The sequence below is a fragment of the Tachyglossus aculeatus genome, chromosome 5, assembly GCF_015852505.1.
Source record: "Tachyglossus aculeatus isolate mTacAcu1 chromosome 5, mTacAcu1.pri, whole genome shotgun sequence".
Classification (NCBI taxonomy): Eukaryota; Metazoa; Chordata; class Mammalia; order Monotremata; family Tachyglossidae; genus Tachyglossus; species Tachyglossus aculeatus.
In genome coordinates, this window is record NC_052070.1 from 38053755 (window position 1) to 38076938 (window position 23184).

Consider the following 23184-nt stretch of genomic DNA (forward strand, 5'->3'; position numbering starts at 1 on the left):
GTGCTCAATAAATACAATTGATTGATTGATTGATTGATTGATTCCCTGCTTCTCTGTTTGAAGTAGACAGCCTTTTGGGAACTCCTCCCATCCTTCTCATCATTTTCATCATCAGTGGTATTTATTGAGCACTTACGAGAAGCAGCGTGGCTTAGTGGGAAGAGCACGGGCTTGGGATTCAGAGGTCATGGGTTCTAATCCTGGCTCCGCCACTTGGTCGCTAGTGGCATGCGGAAGCCGGTTCTAGATGCCCTTTGTTTCTTCCTTCATTGGAATATTACGCTAGTCAGGAGGGGGACAGTTGCAGTTAAACCATTTCTGAGATTAGAAAAATAATTTAGTCGTGTAACCTCATTATGGGCAGGGAACATGTCTGCTTATTATATTGTGCTCTCTCAAGCGCTTAGACAGTGCTCTGCACATAGTAAGCGCTTAATAGAGTAGCAGTGTGGCTCATTGGAAAGAGCACGGGCTTTGGAGTCAGAGGTCATGGGTTCGAGTTCCGACTCGGCCACATGTCTGCTGTGTGACCTTGGGCAAGTCACTTAACTTCTCTGAGCCTCAGTTCCCTCATCTGTAAAATGGGGATTAAGACTGTGAGCCCCACATGGGACAACTTGATCACCTTGTATTCCCCCCCAGCACTTAGAACAATGCTCTGCACATAGTAAGCGCTTAACAAATGCCATTATTATTATTATTATTATTATTATTATTATTATTATCGATCGATTGATTGTGGGGGTTTTTATGGAATTTAAGTGCTTACTCTTTGCAAGGCACTGTACTAAGCGCTGGGTTGATACAAGATAATCAGGTTCAATCAATCAATCAATCGTATTTATTGAGCGCTTACTATGTGCAGAGCACTGTACTAAGCGCTTGGGAAGTACAAATTGGCAACACATAGAGACAGTCCCTACCCAACAGTGGGCTCACAGTCTAAAAGATTGGATACAGTCCATGTTCCACATGGGGCTCATAGCTTTAAACCTTATTTGGCAGATGAGGGAACTGAAGCACAGAGAAGTGAAGTGACTTGCGTAAGGTCACACAGCAGACAAGTGGCAGAGCCAGGATTAGAGCCCCAGGAACTCTGATTACCAGGCCCGTGTTCTTTTCCATTACGCCTCGCTGCTTCTCTTATTAGATTAAGATTTGACATTAAGAAAAAGCTATCTCTAGCACTTAATTTTTCCAACATGAATTTATGTTGAACCCTGGGGGTCCAGAGGTAGGATTTTTTTCTGTGGTTTTATTATTTTTTTGATTATTTGAAGTGATTTGTTCTTATATATTATTTCATTTCCCTCTGTATCCATCCTAGAACCAGGCATATACTCTGCAGCATTTAGGTTTCCCGTGCAGTTTCCTGGATTTTAATAGGGTCATTAAAAATATTCTTGTAGAACCCAACAGGAGAAACTTCAGTCTCTAAGTATTCCCTCTATATATGCCAGTGGTAATGGGCTGATTTTAATGATGTACCTTTTTATGGTATTTGTTAAGCACTTATTATGTGTTAAACATTGTTCTAAGTGCAGGGCTAATAGGTACAAGGTAATTAGGTTGGACATAGTCTCTGTCCTACATGGGGCTCACAGTTTAAGTATGCGGAACAGGGACAGTACTTAAAATATCTTCCTTTTTGTTCATGAGCGTTTTAGCTTACTTAAGTTCCCATATTTGAGTCCTTACACAGTTGGAATATACTTATAATACTTTGCTTCTCCCTGCCCTCCGGGTAAATCAAATGAATCATCATGTCATGGTTTTTCCTAAGGGATATAGCTAACATTTTCACTGTAGCAGAGGCTAGGATAAGTAATGTCTCTTTCTCCCTGTCACCATGCTATTTGAGCTATTCTAGACTGTGAGCCCACTGTTGGGTAGGGACCGTCTCTATATGTTGCCAACTTGTACTTCCCAAGCGCTTAGTACAGTGCTCTGCACACAGTAAGCGCTCAATAAATACGATTGATTGATTGATTGATTTGTAGCTGTGAGCCCTTCCCAAGTTTCTACTAGTCAGTGGTTTTCGAGCAGAGGAGAGTGCAGTGATTTTCCAAGGGTTAGAATTGAGTACTATTTCCAACTGTGGTCAGTGATATCCCTGGGCTAATTAAGAAGAGAAATCAAATTCATCCGATTTTTTTATCTGTAAACGAGTGACTTCGGTAACAGGATCGTGGATTTCAGTGCCTGGCTTCTAGGGTAAACATTTTAAATCAAAATGGCAAAATTGGCACCTTCTAGCTCTCTTTTTTTTTGCTTTACTTTTAAGACGGATTCACTGACGTAAGCTTTTTAGAACCCTCTCTCCACCCATCCGTCGTAGCATGTGCAAGGACCTCCGCGTAGAGGGCATTGTCACGTAGTAAAGAATTGACCATAGATCGCAAAGGAAAGACATTTTTTAGTTCATCAATCGTATTTATTGAGCGCTTACTGTGTGCAGAGCACTGTACTAAGCGCTTAAGTTCTGTGGCTTTGCTGTAGCCTTCCTCTGGAGGGAGAATATCTGCTTGGAATGTTATGCAAAGTGAGTGTTTGTCCTGTCCCGGAGGGTGTTGGTGATATTTGTTCCCTCTAAGATGTGCAGTAATTCAGAGTTTCTCCAACTGTCCCTGTTTTGGACATAGAAGAGCGTTGCTGGGTCTGCCGTGCAAACTGAGTGGAAAAGCGTTATTCCTCACGGTGCTGAGCAGTGAAGCTAATCTTTTTCCCTGACTTCTATCCTCTATTGAAAATAATTCCAGGGGAAAAAATGTCTAAAAATCAATTCTTTTGAAACATAAACCTAAATATTGTCACCTCACTTCTTTCAGTGACCTATATTTTTAGTCAGATTCCATGGAGATAAAAAGAATTGGGTTTCACTGAGTTGCAAACCCACCAAATTTCTGTTCTGCATCTGCTCGATCCAGACCTGCTGTTGGCTGATTTACAGATGTCGCCAGTGGCCTAAAAGAAATTTGCATTGGCTCTATCTCAAATTGAAGTCGACCAATTCAACGAATGGAAAATCCGCTGCCGCTTTCCCTCTTTCTCATTTTTTTGGAAATGATTAGGTTGAGGAATCTGCATGCCCTTGGAAGGAACATGGGGGGATGAACTGTATTAATAACTGTTGTGCTGTCTTCTCTTGCCGTGGTTAATAGTAATCGTCTTTTTTCCTCCCCTTTCCCGCTGCCTCTTTCCTTCGTCCCCTTCCCATGTACTTTTTTGAATTTATTCGATTGGTCTGTACGTTTTTGGTTGGTTTTTTTTTTCTTCCTTGCCTTAATTTCTTTTTCTCTGTAACCCCTTGTCCTGCTTTGCCTCCCCCGCTTGCTTGCTTATGTTCCATGTTGCTAGTTTTTATGTTCGCACGCTCATTATCACCCTTTTTTGTACTTCAAATCGCAGCAGCTGTCCAGCCAGGTCCCAGAGCACAGCCCTGTGGTTTACGGGACTGTGGAGAACGCTCATCTTGCTGCCGGCACCCCCGCAACTGCGGCTAGCGACCCGAAGCCAGGTTTGTTAATCGCTGTTTTCCCCCTGGTATTTTTAGCTTTGGCTCTCTGACCGTGTCCACCCGAGGCACACCAAATGACGGTCTGAAACTCTCTCCCGGATAGAGCACAGGCCTGGGAGCCAGGAGGTCTTGGGTTCTAATCCCAGCTCCGCCACCTGACCGCTGTGTGACTTTGGTCAAGTCACTACACTTCTCTGGACCTCAGTTACCTCCTCTGGAAAATGGGATTAAGACTGTGAGCCCCATAGGGGACAGTGACTGTCCAACCCGATTTGCTTGTATCTACCCCAGCGCTTAGTACAGTGCCTGGCACATAGTAAGCACTTAACAAATACCATAATCATTATATTATTATTATTATCATCTCATCGGACTAATCCTGGCTCCTCCACTTGTCTGCTGTGTGACCTTAGGCAGGTGTGAGCCCCATGTGGGACAGGGACTGTGTCCAACCCAATTTGCTTGTTTCTATCCCAGATACATAGTAAGCACTTGACAAATACCGTTATTATTATCATTGTTATTCACTTTTCTGTGCTTCAGTTACCCCATCTTCAGAATGGGAATTAAAGCTAAGAGCCCCATGTGGGATATGAAGTGTATCCAACGTGATTAGCTTATGTCTACCTCAGCACTTAGTTCAGTGCCTGGCACGTAATAAACACTTAAGTTCTTTATTAAGAAAAATGATGTCTCACTCGTTAGCTAATGCTAGGAGGATCTGGTACCTTCAATCAATCAATGGTATTTATTGAGTGCTTTCTGTGTGCAGAACACCGTAGTAAGAGCTTGGGAGAGTACAATATAGCAGAGTTGGGAGACCCATTCCCTCCCCACAGTGAGCTTACAGTCTTGAAGGAAAGACAGGCATTAATAGAAATAAATAAATCACGGATGTGTACTAAGTCCTGTGGGGCTGAGGGAGGAGTGGGTAAAGGGTACAAATCCAAGTGCAAGGACGACGCAGAAGGGAGTGGGAGAAGAGGACGCGAAGGCTTAGTCAGGGAAGGCCTCTTGGAGGAGAGGTGCATTTAGTAAGGGTTTGAAGATGGAGAGTAATTGTCGGATGTGAAGAGGGAGGGTGGTAGCAGCGCTTAGAACAGTGCCTTGCACATAGTAAGGGCTTAATAAATACCATCATTATTATCATCAATCGTATTTATTGAGCGCTTACTGTGTGCAGAGCACTGTACTAAGCGCTTAGCACTGTACTATTAGTACTATGGGTCCCAGTTTAGGCCAGAAGGATGTGGTACAGGGGATGGGAGCAACCCCATTAACTTGTATCTGCCCCAGCACTTAGAACAGAAGGCACTTAACAAATACCATAATTACAAAAACAAAACCAAGAACCCTACAGGTGCCGAAAAGGACTTTTCCTCAAAAATCACCTCCTGCTCTGAGGCCCCTGGAACCGGGGAAGAAAAGCCCCGAAATGCAGCCAGTCCTTCAAGCAGGTGGATGCGAGTGAGGGTTCCTGGGGCAGAGTCAAAGGAGGGCTTCGTCGTATGGGACTCCCAAAATTCATTCATTCATTCAGTCGCAGCAGCGTGGCTCAGTGGAAAGAGCCCGGGCTTTGGAGTCAGAGGCCACGGGTTCAAATCCCAGCTCTGTCAGTTGTCAGCTGTGTGACTTTGGGCAAGTCACTTAACTTCTCTGTGCCTCAGTTCCCTCATCTGTAAAATGGGGATTAAGACTGTGAGCCCCCCGTGGGACAATCTGATCACCTTGTAACCTCCCCAGCGCTTAGAACAGTACTTTGCACATAGTAAGCGCTTAATAAAAGCCATCATCATTATTATTAATCATATTTATTGAGCGCTTACTGTGTGCAGGGCACTGTACTAAGCGCTTGGGAAGTACAAATCGGCAACATGTAGAGACGGTCCCTACCCAACAACGGGCTCGCAGTCTAGAAGGAGACAGGCAACAAAACAAGTAGGTGTCAATACTATCAGAATAAATAGAATTATAGCTATATACACATCATTAATAAAATAGAGTAATAAATATGTACAAATATATGCAGGTGTTGGGAGGGGAAGGGAATAGGGCGGAGTGGGGGGCGGATGGGGAAGGGAGGAGGAGAGGAAAAATGTTGGCTCTGTCTGTTACTGGGTCCCCGATAATGGTAAGTTGGCCCCTGACCTTGCCCAGAGGAGATTCGGGCCAAACTAGAATTCGTGATAAGAAAATCCTTTACAAAAAGACATCTGCCCTACATACACATGTCTCTCTATTTTTATCGTTGTTAATCATCTTTGGGGCTATTCTAAGACAGTTTGAACAGTAAAAGGGCTAGAAGAAAAGGTTCATCAAACAGCATTTTTTCCCCAGAAACCTAAGCAATCCCTGATGCTGAGTTTCTCTTACCCACTCAGGCCAGCTGCACTTTTGGATGTTGTTGTCTGGGGGGCCTCTGAACAACAGGGGAACCCAACTCTCGAATCGACCCCTAGAATTCAACCTCCCGTTGTCGTAGTCCAGTACGGATGGCCTTGGGTCTTTCTTCTGCAGATTGGGTGCTGATAGGAGTCCGGGTTCATCCTGTTTCTGCTGGTTCCACTATGAACAAGGAGCCGGAAGATCTTGGTAGTCAGTCCAGGTGTTTGATGCTAACAAGGACTTTTAAGATCTTGGTAGTTTGGGTGTTAGATGTTTACAAGGACTTTGAGGTGAACAAAAAGGTGGGTTGAACTGAGTTTCTGGGCCTATAGCAGGCAATCAATCCTTCATATTTCCCGAGCACTGTGAACTAAGCACTTGGGAGACTACAATATAACAGACATATTCTCTGCCCACAACGTGCTTCCACAGGTGAAACCCATTGACATTCCGTCAGTCAGTCATATTTATTGAGTGCTTACTGTGTGCAACGAGTCCTGTACTAAGCACTTGGGCGAATACAATAGAATAGTATAACAGACACATTCATCTCTTCACTGTTTTCAGACATAAGGAGCAGGCTGCTGCCACACCCCAAACACGCACATACAATCTCCACCCTCCAAATCCTCAGACTAAGCTATGGTCTTTGCTATTTTAAAGCATAGGCATGCATTGCCCTTTTGGTTTGAATTTTATTCCAGCATCCTTAACCCACAATGTGAAAAATTCTTTGAAAGTATAACATCTTTTCATCCATCCATTCATTCATTCAGTCGCATTTATTGAGCGCTTACTATGTGCAGAGCACTGTACTAAGCGCTTGGGAAGTACAAATTGGCAACATACAGGGACGGTCCCTACCCGACAACTGGCTCACAGTCTAGAAGGGAGAATGAATCTCAGTATATGCCCAGCACTAAAACCATGTCTTCTAGAGAGAGGCTGTATCATTTACCTAGGCAAAAAAAGAATCATAAAGTAAAGAGGAAACATTTCTGTTTTTTCCCTTCTTTTTTTGATTCAAACAGACCTCTGTGCCTACATTTCAATCTCTGTGAAACGTTTATTGAATGCATCAAGCGGTATAGTATGTGTGGTGTTAACTGCTTTACAATGTTGATTTTTTTTTTCACTCCCCCCACCAAAAAACAGCACTTTATAGGCTCTAGCCCCAGGTTAAATGACCGTGAAGGGTGAGGAGCATCTGGGTTTTCTTTTTCCAGGTCCTATAAGCTTCAAGGCATTACATTAATCAATCAGTATATATTGAGGACTTTCTGTGTTCAGTGCACTGCAGTTGCAGACCATAGAGAGAACAGAAGGGGCTGACATGGAAATTTGCGTGAAAATCCACAGTCAGCCGTCTAGCTAATGATACACTGACACAGAAAGGAGTTTGGGGTTTGTTTTTGGTTTGTTTTTTTTTTTAACTTACTTGAAAAACTCAGTAAAGCCTTGCCCGTTTGGGGGCCTTGTCAGTATAATATTTTGGTTAGGTTTTGATGGTGTAATGAGGAACTTCCTCAGGGGATCTAAAATTCAAAATATCACTTCCCTCGCATGTACAGCAATTCCTAAATCTATCCGCTCCAAGAGTTGAACATTATTTTCAGGTGGAGTCAGGCCCCATCCTTCCAGTGTACCCCCGTCTGAGATCTGTGTCCCTGCTGCAGTTTAGTGAGCCCATTGCGGGCAGGGACTGTCTGTATTTGCTGAATTGTACTTTCCAGGTGCTTAGTACAGTGCTCTGAACACAGTTAGCGCTCAATAAATACGATTGAATGAATGAATGAATGTCTGAGCTTCTCCGTTAGCTATGCCAAGGTACCGAACCCTGATCTCTAACAGCCTTTTCAGCCGTCACTCCTAGATTCTCACGGCATAATGCAATCCTTCTTCGTAGGCTGTGACCCACCCCCATGTATCTGACCCAATTAACTTATATCCACCCTCAGTGCCCTAAACAGTGCTTCACACATAGTAAGCGCTTAATACCATTTTTTAAGAAAAGGAAATATAAAGAGTTGGATAAAAGCACATTTCATTGTGGGCATTTATAAAGCGGCAGGGAAGAGCACAGGCCTCGCGGGCAGAGGACCTCGGTTCTAGTCTCAGCTTTGCCACTAGTGTGACCATGGGTAAGTCGCTTAACTTCTCTTTGCTTCAGTTATTTCATCTGTAAAAGAGAGATTAGGACTGTAAACCCTGTGTGGGGCGTGGACTGTGTTCAACCTGATTAGTTTGTATCTAACCCAGCACTTAGTACAGTGCCTGGCAAATAGTGAGCGATTAAATACCGTAAAAAAATGTCTTAAAGATGATTTCTTTTCTTCTCCAAGTTTGTATGTTTCAGAGAATAGTAGGAAGTTGATGAATTCTCCCTTAGAAATCACTTCTTGCCCATCTCCCTCTAGACCGTGAGCTCGTTGTTGAGTAGGGACCGTCTCTATATGCTTCCAACTTGTACTTCCCAAGCGCTTAGTACAGTGCCCTGAACACAGCAAGCGCTCAATAAATACGATTGAATGAATGAATCTCCACTCCCCCATTTAAAATAAACAATACTTAAGTGAAAATTACAATCAGAATGCTTATCAGTAAGCAACACATCTTTTGGAGCATCGTGGGCATCTGAAACCTAAAAGTGTGATCCAGAAACAGACCATTGATAGAACAGTTGCTGGATTTCTCCTTGAAACTGCTATCATCTTCTTTCTTACAAGAAGACTCTTTCCCAGAGGAACTATAAAAAAAGACTTACATCCATATTATGTATTCACTGTTCTTTTTCTCTATATTTGGTTACAGTTTATCTGCCCTCATTCTGGGCTTAAACTTCAGTATTTGAAGTAGTTATTATTGTCCTCACTTAAGCCTATGAAATTTACAGTGATAAATTAATTTTTCCCAGGCATTTACAAAAAAAAAGCTGTCATTCACCAGAAGTACATTGTGTTGAACCCTGTTCATGGCTTTCAAAAAAAAAAAAAACCTTTTGATCTTGAAGAAAGATGTTTCATATTGGATAATTCAACATATTTGTATTGCACACTCCAATGTGATATGTGTAACCAGACATCTGGAAGAGTGATTGGGAAATTAGACCTTTCCATCTAGATCACTTTTAAGAATTTTGTCACCCTCCCCCACATATGAATCAGGTAGTTCTAATAAAATATCAGAGGTGTGAGCCTATTATTTTACCACTGTAATCACATGAGAGGAGGCGGCCAATGTTTAGAAACAAATGCTAAACTCTTGTGTAGTTTAAAGCCAACAAGTGGAGTGGCAATTCATCAAAGAAGCTGTTTAACGGGGATGTTCAAGTTCCTTTATCCAGTTTTTTAAAAAGTCAATCAGTAGTATTTATTAATAATAATAATGGTATTTGTTAAGCGCTTGCTATGTGCCAAGCACTATTCTAAGCGCTGGGGTAGATACAAGGTCATCAGGTTGTCCCATGTGGGGTTCACGGGATTCACCATATGGGAGAGAATAGTATAACAGAATTAGTGACGTGTTCCCTGCCCATAACCAGGTTATAGTCTACATGGTTCATCAGTGCAGAATCCTGCACTTAAAACAGTGGTTTTAAGGGGTTTTGGGAAGAAATCAGTGGACTTTTTCTGAATACAGGAATTCCTTCTGTGGTGCATTGCATTTTTCTCAACCACCACATGCTCTGCTTTCTAAGTGAATTCTGCTCCGTCCAAGGCAGGCACAGTTCCCAAGAAAATCAGATTTCAGTGTTTTGGGAAATAATTTTCTACTTCTTTGGAATGATCTGGATTTTGTTTACCCATATGAAATTTTCAAATTAACTGCAAGGATGCATTTTTAGTAATTATCTAGTTTTTCACACATCTTGCAAACCTCAGAAAATTTGGGGGTTAGATAACGTGCATTTAAAATTTTTACAATACAACATCTTGTTGTCTGGTCAGGATTATCATCATCATCAATCGTATTTATTGAGCGCTTACTGTGTGCAGAGCACTGTACTAAGCGCTTGGGAAGTACAAGTTGGCAACATATAGAGACAGTCCCTACCCAAAAGTGGGCTCACAGTCTGAAAGGGGGAGACAGAGAACAAAACCAAACATACTAACAAAATAAAATAAATAGAATAGATATGTACAAGTAAAATAAATAAATAAATAAATAGAGTAATAAATATGTACAAACATATATACATATATACAGGTGCTGTGGGGAAGGGAAGGAGGTAAGATGGGGGGGATGGAGGATTATCTGTGTCGAGTTCAAATTATCTTTTGAAAAATCTTTGCTGTTCCAAGACCTTCTTTTGAACGGTAATCCCCACTTAAGTTTTCAGAATTAATGGCCATACCACCTTCTACTGACAGAATAATTCCAACCCATCTTTTCAGTAGTCTCTGCTTACAAGAAATCTAATTGTAATTCTTAGAAGCATCTGTTCTCGATAGTGTGAGAATCTTTCCTGGTGAGTAAGTGGTTCTTGGACTGTCCCTCTAAATGTTGTGTTCATTTCTTCAAGAGGGCAAAACAGTTATATTCTGTTCAGCAGATTGTCAGATTGACTGGAGATTTATCTAGTTTTCCTAATAAGCATCATTAATAATGACTGTGATCCATAGAGAAAGGAAAAGAAATATTCACTCATTCAGTCATATTATTGAGTGCTTACTGTGTGCAAAGCACTGTACTAAGTGCTTGGAAAGTACAATTTGGCAACAGATAGAGACAATCCCTACCCAACAGCGGGCTCCCAGTCTAGAAGCGGGGAGAATATAACTTAAGCATCATTGATTCGGGGGGATTTTAGGATACACCCAAAGGTTTTGGTTTGGGGGAGCTCCTTTTCTGCGGGGTGGTGTTTTGGGCTGTATGTTATGTTGAGTTCTGCTTCCAGTTTGGGGAGAGGAGCGACAAGTGATTTGAAAGAGAAGTGCAGTTGATACTATAACGTGCTTTATCTCCGCTCTGAGAATTCTGCTCAGAACTGTTTTATTTCCTCCCCAGAAGAGAAGCCAAAACCCGATCCAGTATTAAAGCCTCCTTCCCCGGCTCTGCGGCCAGAGCCCAGTGAAGAGAAGAAAGAACAACCCGGTCAGACCTGTGAGGCGACATCAGTAGATCCTCCGCCGGCCCTTCCTCCTCTTCGGGCACCAACCACTGTCACCGCAATCCCTGTCACTCCTCCTTCTCCTCCTCCTTCTCCCTCCCCCCCCCCCCTCCTCCTCCTCCTCCTCCACCTCCACCTCCGTCCCCTCCTCCCGCCAGCACTTCTCCCATCGCTTCCAGCCAGCCTACATCCACAGAAGACGCCGACGACGCCCATGAGCTTCCTTCCACGGAAGAGGAGACAGTTCCCGTATGCAGTCCCGCCCCCTGCGCAGAACCACCAGACCCTCTGCCGCCAAAAGACACCGATGTTGATATATGCAAGGAACCCAGTAGCGTAGCATCTAGTGACATTCCCGTGACTGTTAGCGCTAATCTAATTAATGAAATGAATGGCATTAGTGACAAAGTACCTGCTGCTGCAGAAAACGTGGTAGAAAGAGTAAAAGTGGAGGTCTTGCCATTGACTGTGGAATTGGAGATCCCGGAAAGCTGCGTGGAGGAAGAAGTGCAAGAGGAGAGCGTGCCGGCTCCCGACGGTCTTTCCGTCGTCTCTTCCGTCTCTCCGATGCCTCCGTCTCCGCCGGCTTCCCCCCCTCCGGCTCCAGCTGTTGTCACTGTTCCTGCTGCTCTCACAACAGCTCCCACTCCTAACGCTCCCTCTCCCGTCCAGGACGTTTTCGAGGAAGAGGAGAGCGAAAGAACTTCCCTTAGTGATGATTCGAAGGAAACTCAAGAGAAAGGAGAGGTGGAAGCTGATGGGGAAGAGGAAGCCATCGAGGAAGCCCAGAGCCCACTTCCAGGTAAGCTTCTCTTGCACTAAGGAGCATCTAGTTCTCGGACGGGAAAACCGAGACATCGCGATGAGCAGTTTTTCGTACCCACCTGAGGAGACCAGGTAACTGCTCACAGAGCTGGTTTTGTGGGTTCAGAATTATTCATTTTTCACGATACAGCCTGAAAAGGTACCTGGGGTGTGAATTTAACATGCAATTTTCACATCCTTTTAAAATGGTGCTCCAGTGTGTAGCATTTCCATTCCTATCTCCAGTCCTTAAAAGGATCAAAGTTGGTTTGAATCGGCTGCTTTTTAATTAGCTGTTTTGCTCCTTTGGAACATATCTAACAACTCTTGTACTCTTCCAAGCACTTAGTACAGTGTTCTGCACATAGTAAGAGCTCAATCAATCAATCATATTTATTGAGCACTTATTTTGTGCAGAGCAGTCTACTAAGCACTAGGGAGAGTACAATATAATGATATAACAGAGTTGGCCAATAAATGCCATTGATTGATTTGAGCTTGGAGGAAAGCAAACAGCATTATAATATATTCTCTGGATCTGAGGAGAACAACCTGTATTAGAATGTAAGAAATCTACTAGTCCTGCAGTTCTTTTGTGGGCTTTTCTGTTTCTAACTACATTCCTGCTTCCCTATATATGAGAAGACAGAAACAATATGTCTGGCCAATAGTTTTGGATTAACATGATTGATTTGAGTGGGAATCACTAGTAATTATCTCATCCTTTATGTTTTAACCTGCAAATTTAACATGGTCATTCATCCATCACTAAAATTTTTTTTAACATTTGAAATAGTTGACTTAGTCTGTGTTCGGTAAACTGAAATACTTGGAAGTGATCTCGTTGTTCACATGCAGAAGTATTGAATGTATCTTTAAAGGCTGCCAAACCCTCCCTAACAACGTCTGTGTCAGTAGCGCATTTCAAGAACATTGTCATTACGAACCCATTTGTTGTCTTTTTCTTATTGGCCATTATGCTTCATATGGCAGAATGTACTAGGTTTTGCCCCTTAGTTTAGCATGAGATTTTGAGTAAGTACTATCAATCAATCAATTAATCAATCAATCATATTTATTGAGCGCTTACTGTGTGCAGAGCACTGTACTAAGCGCTTGGGAAATACAAGTTGGCAACATATAGAGACAGTCCCTACCCAACAGTGGGCTCACAGTCTAAAAGGGGGAGACAGAGAACAAAACCAAGCATATTAACAAAATAAAATAAATAGAATAGATATGTACAAGTAAAATAAATAAATAAATAAATAGAGTAATAATAAATAAATAAATAGAGTAATAGTTACCTAGTTTACCAGACAACCAGGTCGACCTGCCAGCCAGAGGAACCGGCATGCACTTGGAGATTTATTTCAGTAGTTGATATTGATTGAGCATTTGCAGAGTGGTGGACTGGGTGTAATTTATTTAATTTCACTTATGGAGCCTTTAGAGAGTGTATTCCCTGCGGTGTGTGGTGTCCTCTCTCTGGGGCCTTCAGTAAAGGATCTTGTTTCGAGGGGGCCTGTGGAACTTTTGGCTGATTGGAAAGAGTGAACAGTAAAGATGAAATGTGCAGCAGCGTGGGAAGGATCAGGACAGGCAGACAGGTGAGGGAACAGCGATATTATTAATATTCATACGTTCATTTGATCATATATAATAATAATAATAATAATGGCATTTATTAAGCGCTTACTATGTGCAAAGCACTGTTCTAAGTGCTGATATTGAGCCCTTATTCTATGCAGAGCACTGTACTGAAAGCTTGGGAGGGTACAATGCAGCGATAAACAGTGACATTGCCTGCCCACGATGGGCTTATAGTCTAGAGTGGGGAAGACACATATCGATACAAATAAATAAAATTACAGCTTTGTACATAAGTGCTGTGAGGCTGGGAGGGGGGAAGAGCAAAGGGAGCAAGTCAGGGCGACGCAGAAGGGAGTGGGAGATGAGGAAAAGTGGGGCTTAGTCTGGGAAGGCCCCTTTTGAGAAGCAGCGTGGCTCGGTGGAAAGAGCATGGGCTTGCGAGTCAGAGGTAATGAGTTCTAATTCTGGCTCCGCCACTTGTCAGCTGTGTGACTTTGGGCAAGTGACTTCACTTCTCTGTGCCCCAGTGACCTCATCTGGAAAATGGCTCTTAAGACTGTGAGCCCCATGCGGGACAGGGACTGTATCCAACCTGATTACCATTTATCTACCCCAGCCACAAGTACGTTTTCCAAATTTTTACGAATCACCAATTTTATTTGCTTCAAACCTTCAAAATTATGTCGTTAAACTAAAAAAACCCATTTTAAAACTGTATCGAAAAACTCAGTCTTCTGCCTTTCCAAAAAATCAATGCCGGTTCCTTCCCAGGCTCCCCATCACCTTCCACATCCTCCTAATTTCCTTTGCCCAACTTGCCACCGACCCCTCTTGTGCATCCTCCCTCTCGCTGAAACTCGCCGTTGCCAACTTGTACTTCCCAAGCGCTTAGTACAGTGCTCTGCACACGGTAAGCGCTCAATAAATACGATTGAATGAATGAATGAATGAATGAATGAAACGCTCCCCCCACCTTCAAAGCCTAGTTAAGGTCACATCTCCAAGACGTGGTTCCCAATCAAGCCCTCTTTCCCCCCACTCCCACTCCATTCTGCAGCATCTACGCATGCTGACCTGTAGCACTTATGTTCATATCTGTAATTTCTTCATTTATATTAATGTCTGTCTCCCTCTCTAGACTGTAAGGTTGTTGTGGGCAGGGAACTTGCCTGCCAACTAGGTTGTATTGTACTCTCCCAAGCCCTTAGCGTAGTACTTTGCACACAGTAGGCACTACAATACTATTGATTGCTTGCTTGATTGATTCATTGCCTTGCCCCTTCCTTCTTTCAGTCCCTTGCTGATGTCCTCCCTCTTGCCAATAAGCGCTTAGTACAGTGCTCTGCACACAGTAAGCGCTCAATAAATGCGATTGATTGATTGCCTTGAACTCAGTGTTTAGAACAGTGCCCGGCACAGAGTAAGCACCTAGCAAATACCATTTGAAACAAAAAACAAACTCCAGTCCCATATCAGAACTGACCAACCAACGGTGTGGCCTAGTGAAAAGAGGCCAAGGATTCATAGGGCCGGGGTTCCAATCCTGACATCATCACTTTTCTGCCTTGGGACATTGGGTAAGGCACGTAACTTCTCTGTGCCTTGGTTTCCCCATCTGTAAAATGAGAGTTATGGTTATTATTAAGGTACCATTATTATTATAGTTATTATTTATTATATTCATTTATTCATATGTATTTATTATTATAAATAATATTTACTCATTATTATTTATTATGGTATATAAATAATTATAGTTATTATTATATATTATTATTATATACTTTTATTAAGGTATTATTATTAATGTACCAAGCACTGTTCTAAGCACTGTGGCGGATACAAGGTGATCAATCAATCAATTGTATTTATTGAGCGCTTACTGTGTGCAGAGCACTGTACTAAGCGCTTGGGAAGTCCAAGTTGGCAACGTATAGAGACAGTCCCTACCCAACAGTTGGCTCACAGTCTAAAAGGGGGAGACAGAGAACAGAACCAAACATACTAACAAAATAAAATAAATAGAATAGATATGTACAGGTAAAATAAATAAATAAATAGAGTAATAAGTATGTACAAACATATATACAGGTGATCAGGTTGTCCCGCATAGGGCTCCCAGTCTCACTCCCCATTTTACATATGAGGTAACTGAGGCACAGAGAAGCTAAGTGGCTTGCTCAAAGTCACACAGCTGACAAGTGGCAGAGCTGGCATTAGAACCCGTTATTCATTCAGTCGTATTTATTGAGAGCTTACTGTGTGCAGAACACTGTACTAAGCGCTTGACTTACCTCTGACTCCCACGACCTTGCTCCTTCCTGCTTACATGGCAAGGCCCAGGTGGGACAGAGACTGTGTGCCTGAGCTAATTATCTTGCATCTACTCCAGTGCGTAGTACAGCGCTTGGCACATAGCAAGAACCTAACAGATACTTGAATTTAAAAAAATATGAAAGAATAATTTGCTCTCCCTACTTTCCAGATTATTCTGAAATCACATTTTCTCCGGGAGGGTTTCCACAATATCTAATCTTCCCATTTTATAACACCCCCATTGCAACTTTACCACCAGCCCCCATGCCACTTGGGCACTCAGTCACTTCCCCAGCCCTCCAGTCCTCACTAACCCCATGACCACCATAACACGTACACGCGTATCTTCATGACTTTATCTTCCTATCGGAAATTCATGCTAGTGCCTATCTCCCTTGATAAATTGTATATTGCAAATACCTTGTGGGCAGGGATCACGTCTACTAATTCAACTGTACTCTCCCAAATAATAATAATAACTATGGCATTTACTAATAATAATAATAATAACAATAATGGTATTTATTAAGCGCTTACTATGTGCAAAGCACTGTTCTAAGCACTGGGGAGGTTACACGGTGATCAGGTTGTCCCACGGGGGGCTCACAGTCTTAATCCCCATTTTACAGATGAGGTAACTGAGGCCCAGAGAAGTTAAGTAACTTGCCCAAAGTCACACAGCTGACAAGTGGCGGAGCCGGGATTTGAACCCATGACCGCTGACTCCAAAGCCCGGGCTCTTTCCACTGAGCCATGCTTCTTCCCCTAAGAAGTCCCCTGAGAGTCATTTATTAAGCGCTTACTATGTGCAAAGCACTGTTCTAAGCCCTGGGGAGGTTACAAGGTGATCAAGTTGTCCCACGTGAGGCCCAAAGTCTTAATCCCCATTTTACAGATGCGGTAACTGAGGCCCAGTGAATAATAATAATAATAATAATAATAATAATAATAATGGTATTTATTAAGCGCTTACTATGTGCAAAGCACTGTTCTAAGCTCTGGGGAGATTACAGGGTGATCAGGTTGTCCCACAGGGGGCTCACAGTCTTAATCCCCATTTTACAGATGAGGTAACTGAGGCCCAGAGAAGTGAACTGATTTGCCCAAAGTCACACAGCTGACAAGTGGCGGAGCCGGGATTTGAACCCATGACCTCTGACTCCAAAGCCCGGGCTCTTTCCACTGAGCCATGCTGCTTCCCCTAAGAAGTCCCCTGAGAGTCATTTATTAAGTGCTTACTATGTGCAAAGCACTTTTCTAAGCACTGGGGAGGTTACAAGGTGATCAAGTTGTCCCACGTGAGGCCCAAAGTCTTAATCCCCATTTTACAGATGAGGTAACTGAGGCCCAGAGAATAATAATAATAATAATGGCATTTATTTAGCGCTTACTATGTGCAAAGCACTGTTCTAAGCGCTGGGGAGGTTACAAGGTGATCAGGTTGTCCCACGGGGGGCTCACGGTCTTAATCCCCATTTTACAGATGAGGTAACTGAGGCCCAGAGAAGTGAACTGACTTGCCCAAAGTCACGCAGCTGACAGGTGGCGGAGCTGGGATTTGAACCCATGACCTCTGACTCCAAAGCCCGGGCTCTTTGCACTGAGCCATGCTGCTTCTCTTAGTATGCTTAGTATCGTATAGTGCTCAGCACACAGTAATGAGTCATTTATTGAGCACTTACTGCGTGCAGAGCACTTGGGAGAGTACAGCGTAACAGAGTTGGGAGACACGTTCCCTGCCTGCAGCTAGCTTACAGTCTAGAGAAGCCGCCTGGTCTATTGGACAGAGCACGAGCCTGAGAGTCAGAAGGTCATGGGTTCTGATCCCGGCTCTGCCACTTGTCTGCTAGGTGGCCAAGGACGAGTCACCCCTCTGTGCCTCAGTTTCCTCATCTGTAAAATGGGGATTGAGACTGTGAGCCCCAGTTGGGACAGGGACCAGGTCCAACCCGATTTGCTTATATCCCCTACGGTGCGTGGCACATTTTGAGCGCTTAACAAATACCATAGTTATCGTTGTTATTATTATTAGAGAGGGAGACATAAATAGATGATAGATAGATAGATAGATAGATAGATAAATAGATAGATAGAGAAGCAATGTGGCTCAGTGGAAAGAGCCCGGGCTTTGGAGTCAGAGGTCATGGGTTCAAATCCTAGCTCCGCCAACTGTCAGCTGTGAGACTTTGGGCAAGTCACTTCACTTCTCCGGGCCTCAGTTCCCTCATCTGTCAAATGGGGTTGAAAAGTGTGAGCCCCACATGGGACAACCTCATCACCTTGTACCCTCCCCAGCGCTTAGAACAGTGTCCTGCACATAGTAAGCGCTTAATAAATGCTATTATTATTATTATTATTATTATTATAAATACATTACAGCTATGTGCCTGAGTATTGCAGGGCTGAGGGAGGGATGAAAAAAGGGAGCAAATCCAAGCGCAAGGGCGATGCAGCTGGAAGAGGGAGAAGAGAGTCTGGTCAGGGAAGGCCTCTGGAACCAGGTGGAGATGGTGACAACTGGAATCCAGCAGATTTGTCGGGAAGGAAGTTCCAGGCTTAGGAGACAGCAGGAGCCGGGGCTCAGAGGCACAGGAGAGGCGAAAGCAAGGTAAACTTCGAGAGTGGGCTGGGAGGAGTGAAGCGCAGGAGGTGAAAAAAGAAAAGACATAAGACAGAGAGGACTGTTGGAGAGCCGAACGTCAATCATAAGAAGTTTACGTGTGACCTGGAGGGTGACGGGAGGTTTTTCAGGATGAAATAATTGTGGTATTGGTGAAGCACTTAACCGTACTGCATCAGCCTTCTCTCTGATCTCCCATCCTCGTGTCTCTCCCCACTTCAATCCATACTTCATGCCGCTGCCCGGATTGTCTTTGTCCAGAAACGCTCTGGGCATGTTACTCCCCTCCTCAAAAATCTCCAGTGGCTACCAATCAATCTGCGCATCAGGCAGAAACTCCTCACCCTGGGCTTCCAGGCTGTCCATCCCCTCGCCCCCTCCTACCTCACCTCCCTTCTGTCCTTCTCCAGCCCAGGCCGCACCCTCCGCTCCTCTGCCGCTAATCTCCTCACCGGGCCTCGCTCTCGCCTGTCCCGCCATCGACCCCCAGCCCACGTCCTCCCCCGGGCCTGAAATGCCCTCCCTCTGCCCATCCACTATGCTAGCTCTCTTCCTCCCTTCAAGGCCCTACTGAGAGCTCACCTCCTCCACGAGGCCTTCCCAGACTGAGCCCCTTTCTTCCTCTCCCCCTCGTCTCCCTCTCCATCCCCCCGTCTTACCTCCTTCCCTTCCCCACAGCATCTGTATATATGTATACATGTTTGTACATATTTGTTACTCTATTTTACTTGTACATATCTATTCTATTTATTTTATTTTGTTAGTATGTTTGGTTTTGTTCTCTGTCTCCCCTTTTAGACTGTGAGCCCACTGTTGGGTAGGGACTGTCTCTATATGTTGCCAACTTGTACTTCCCAAGCGCTTAGTACAGTGCTCTGCACACAGTAAGCGCTCAATAAATACGATTGATGATGATGAGGCATTGTTCTAAGTGCTAAGGTGGGTTCAAGGCAATCAGATGGGGCGTAGTTCCTAATAATTATAAAAATTGTGGTATTTGGTAATCACTTAGTAGGTGCCAAGCACTGTTCTAAGCCCTGAGAAAGATACAAGATAATCAAGTCCTGCATGAGGCTCACAGTCTAAGTAGGAGGGAGAACAGGTATTGAATCCCCATTTTGCAGATGAGGGAACTGAGACACAGAAGTGAAGCGACTTGCCCAAGGTCACCCAGCAGACTAGAGGTAGAGCCAGGATTAGAACCCAGGCCCTCTGACTCCCGGGCCCACGGTCTTTCCACGAGGATGACAGTGGGTGGATGTGATGTCACTGAGGCCTAGCCCATTGTTCCCCACAGATGAGGTGGCCCGAGCTGTGCGACCATTCAGTTGTCCAGGATGAGGGAGACGGGCCTCTTCAACCTTGATGTGTCCACGACCTAGCATTTGTATTCATAACGAGGGCTGAGATTTTCTGCCCTTCCCTTTCCTAAAGTTCCTTGAGATCCAGGTAAATCGGAGGGATAAGGGGGTCAAATTAATATCGACGCGGACTTTTTCTGAGGAGGTAAAAGTCTTTGTTGGAGCAGTTGAAGGGAAAACACCCCTACTGCGAACGCTTCACGTTGACAGTAGTGATGTTACGGTGCGAGGAAAGCACTCTCTCTTCCTCCCTTCAAGGCCCTGCTGAGAGCTCACCTCCTCCAGGAGGCCTTCCCACACTGAGCCCCTTTCTTCCTCTCCCCCTCACCCCCCTCTCCATCCCCCCATCTTACCTCCTTCCCTTCCCCACAGCACCTGTATATATGTATATATGTTTGTACAGATTTATTACTCTATTTATTTATTTATTTATTTTACTTGTACATATCTTTTCTATTTATTTTATTTTGTTAGTATGTTTGCTTTTGTTCTCTGTCTCCCCCCTTTAGACTGTGAGCCCACTGTTGGGTAGGGACTGTCTCTAGATGTTGCCAATTTGTACTTCCCAAGCGCTTAGTACAGTGCTCTGCACATAGGAAGCGCTCAATAAATACGATTGATGATGATGATTCCTTCCGTTGCTAGTGGAAAAAGCCAGATTTGAGCTGAGGCGGAGAATCCGTGGGAAGGTCGTTAACGGCCTCTCTTTGCCGAGCGCCCTTCCTCGCCGGGCGCTCGATGAAGCCCCGTTGCCTAACAAGCGCGATTGTTTCTGTTACGTAACGGGTTGCATTGTCGGGCTCAAAAATCCGGGTCGCTAGTCTGGGCCGGTGGAAGCGGTGAGTGAATAATTGCATTTCCGCTTCCTTCCCACCTGGGAATTGCTGGAAGACCTGGGAGATGGCGTTTACCCTGTGGATGATTCCTCTTTGCAGCAAAGCAGAGAAAAACAATCCATTGCCATATTTCTGAAGTTCAGTAAGTTACACTGGGGTCCGCTCACTTTACCGTTCTGGCACTTTTATTTCAGTTTGAAATCCCCCTCTGTGCATTTCTTCTGCCTCTCCTTCCGGGCCCACTGTAGAGAGTGTTCATCCCTTCAGTCGTATTTATTGAGCGCTTAATGTGTGCGGAGCACTGTACTGAGCGCTTGGGAAGTACAAGTCGGCAACATATAGAGACGGTCCCTGCCCAACAACGGGCTCACATTCATTCATTCATTCAATCGTATTTATTGAGCGCTTACTGTGTACAGAGCACTGTACTAAGCGCTTGGGCTAGAAGGGGGAGACAGACTAGTCTCAGTAGTAGTAAGTGATCTAAATATAACTGTCCTCGACTATTGGATTATTTTAGTTGTTGATTTGAAAATAAACCGGACCATAGTGGGCTGTTCTTGTAGTCGGTCTGCTAAACTCAAGATTCTAGCACAAAACCAGGCCAGCTATAAGCCTAAACAGTGTATTCCATCATCATCAATCGTATTTATTGAGCGCTTACTATGTGCAGAGCACTGTACTAAGTGCTTGGGAAGTACAAGTCAGCAACATATAGAGACGGTCCCTCCCCAACAACGGGCTCACATTCATTCATTCATTCAATCGTATTTATTGAGCGCTTACTGTGTGCAGAGCACTGTACTAAGCGCTTGGGCTAGAAGGGGGAGACAGACTAGTCTCAGTAGTAGTAAGTGATCTAAATATAACTGTCCTCGACTATTGGATTATTTTAGTTGTTGATTTGAAAATAAACCGGACCATAGTGGGCTGTTCTTGTAGTCGGTCTGCTAAACTCAAGATTCTAGCACAAAACCAGGCCAGCTATAAGCCTAAACAGTGTATTCCATCATCATCAATCGTATTTATTGAGCGCTTACTATGTGCAGAGCACTGTACTAAGTGCTTGGGAAGTACAAGTCAGCAACATATAGAGACGGTCCCTGCCCAACAACGGGCTCACATTCATTCATTCATTCAATCGTATTTATTGAGCGCTTACTGTGTGCAGAGCACTGTACTAAGCGCTTGGGCTAGAAGGGGGAGACAGACTAGTCTCAGTAGTAGTAAGTGATCTAAATATAACTGTCCTCGACTATTGGATTATTTTAGTTGTTGATTTGAAAATAAACCGGACCATAGTGGGCTGTTCTTGTAGTCGGTCTGCTAAACTCAAGATTCTAGCACAAAACCAGGCCAGCTATAAGCCTAAACAGTGTATTCCATCATCATCAATCGTATTTATTGAGCGCTTACTATGTGCAGAGCACTGTACTAAGCGCTTGGGAAGTACAAGTCAGCAACATATAGAGACGGTCCCTCCCCAACAATGGGCTCACATTCATTCATTCATTCAATCGTATTTATTGAGCGCTTACTGTGTGCAGAGCACTGTACTAAGCGCTTGGGCTAGAAGGGGGAGACAGACTAGTCTCAGTAGTAGTAAGTGATCTAAATATAACTGTCCTCGACTATTGGATTATTTTAGTTGTTGATTTGAAAATAAACCGGACCATAGTGGGCTGTTCTTGTAGTTGGTCTGCTAAACTCAAGATTCTAGCACAAAACCAGGCCAGCTATAAGCCTAAACAGTGTATTCCATCATCATCAATCATATTTATTGAGCGCTTACTATGTGCAGAGCACTGTACTAAGCGCTTGGGAAGTACAAATTGGCAACATATAGAGACAGTCCCTACCCAACAGTGGGCTCACATAGTGTTTGGTTATTTTAATATTATTGGCAGGATTTTCTAGTCTATTCAAGGGCCGGGGGTTGCCTCGCAGAGCCGTTGAACCCACTTGAGAAGCAGAGTGGCCTAGTGGATCGAGGATGGGGTCAGGGATTCGGAAGGACCTGAGAAGCAGCGTGGCTTAGTGGAAAGAGCCCGGACTTGGAAGTCAGAAGATGCGGGTTCTAATCCCGGCTCTGCCGCTTATCTGCTGTGTGACCTTGGGCAAGTCGCTGAACTTCTGTGTCTCAGTGACCTCATCTGTATAATGGGGATTAGTAATAATAATAGTAATGGTAACAATGATGGCATTTGTTAAGCACTTACTATGTGCAAAGCACTGTTCTAAGCACTGGGGAGGATACCAGGTGATCAGATTGTCTCACGTGGGGGCTCACAGTCTTCATCCCCATTTTACAGGTGAGGTAACTGAGGCACAGAGAAGTTAAGTGCCCAAAGTCACACAGCTGACAGTTGGCAGAGTCGGGATCTGAACCCATGACCTCTGATTCCCAAGCCCATGCTCTTTCCATTGAGCCACGCTGACTAAGACTGTGAGCCCCACGTGGGACAACCTGATTACCTTGTATCTATGCTTAGATACACTTAGAACAGTGTTTGGCACATAGTAAGCACTTAACAAATACCGTAATTATTATTATTATTCTAATCCCTGCTCCACCCTTTGTCTGATGTGTGACCTTGGTTAAGTCACTTCACTTCTCTGTGTCTCTGCCCATCGGTAAAATG

General features: G+C 44.0%; 1 protein-coding gene across 1 annotated transcript in view; it reads left to right on the forward strand.

Annotated features, from left to right (window-relative positions):
* The window catches only part of EIF4G3 (eukaryotic translation initiation factor 4 gamma 3), a 288773-nt gene that overhangs the window by 138789 nt on the left and 126800 nt on the right, over positions 1–23184 (forward strand). The window contains 3 exon segments of the mRNA XM_038747121.1: positions 3358–3517; positions 10910–11112; positions 11115–11814. Coding sequence (XP_038603049.1) covers positions 3358–3517; positions 10910–11112; positions 11115–11814 — 1063 coding nt within the window.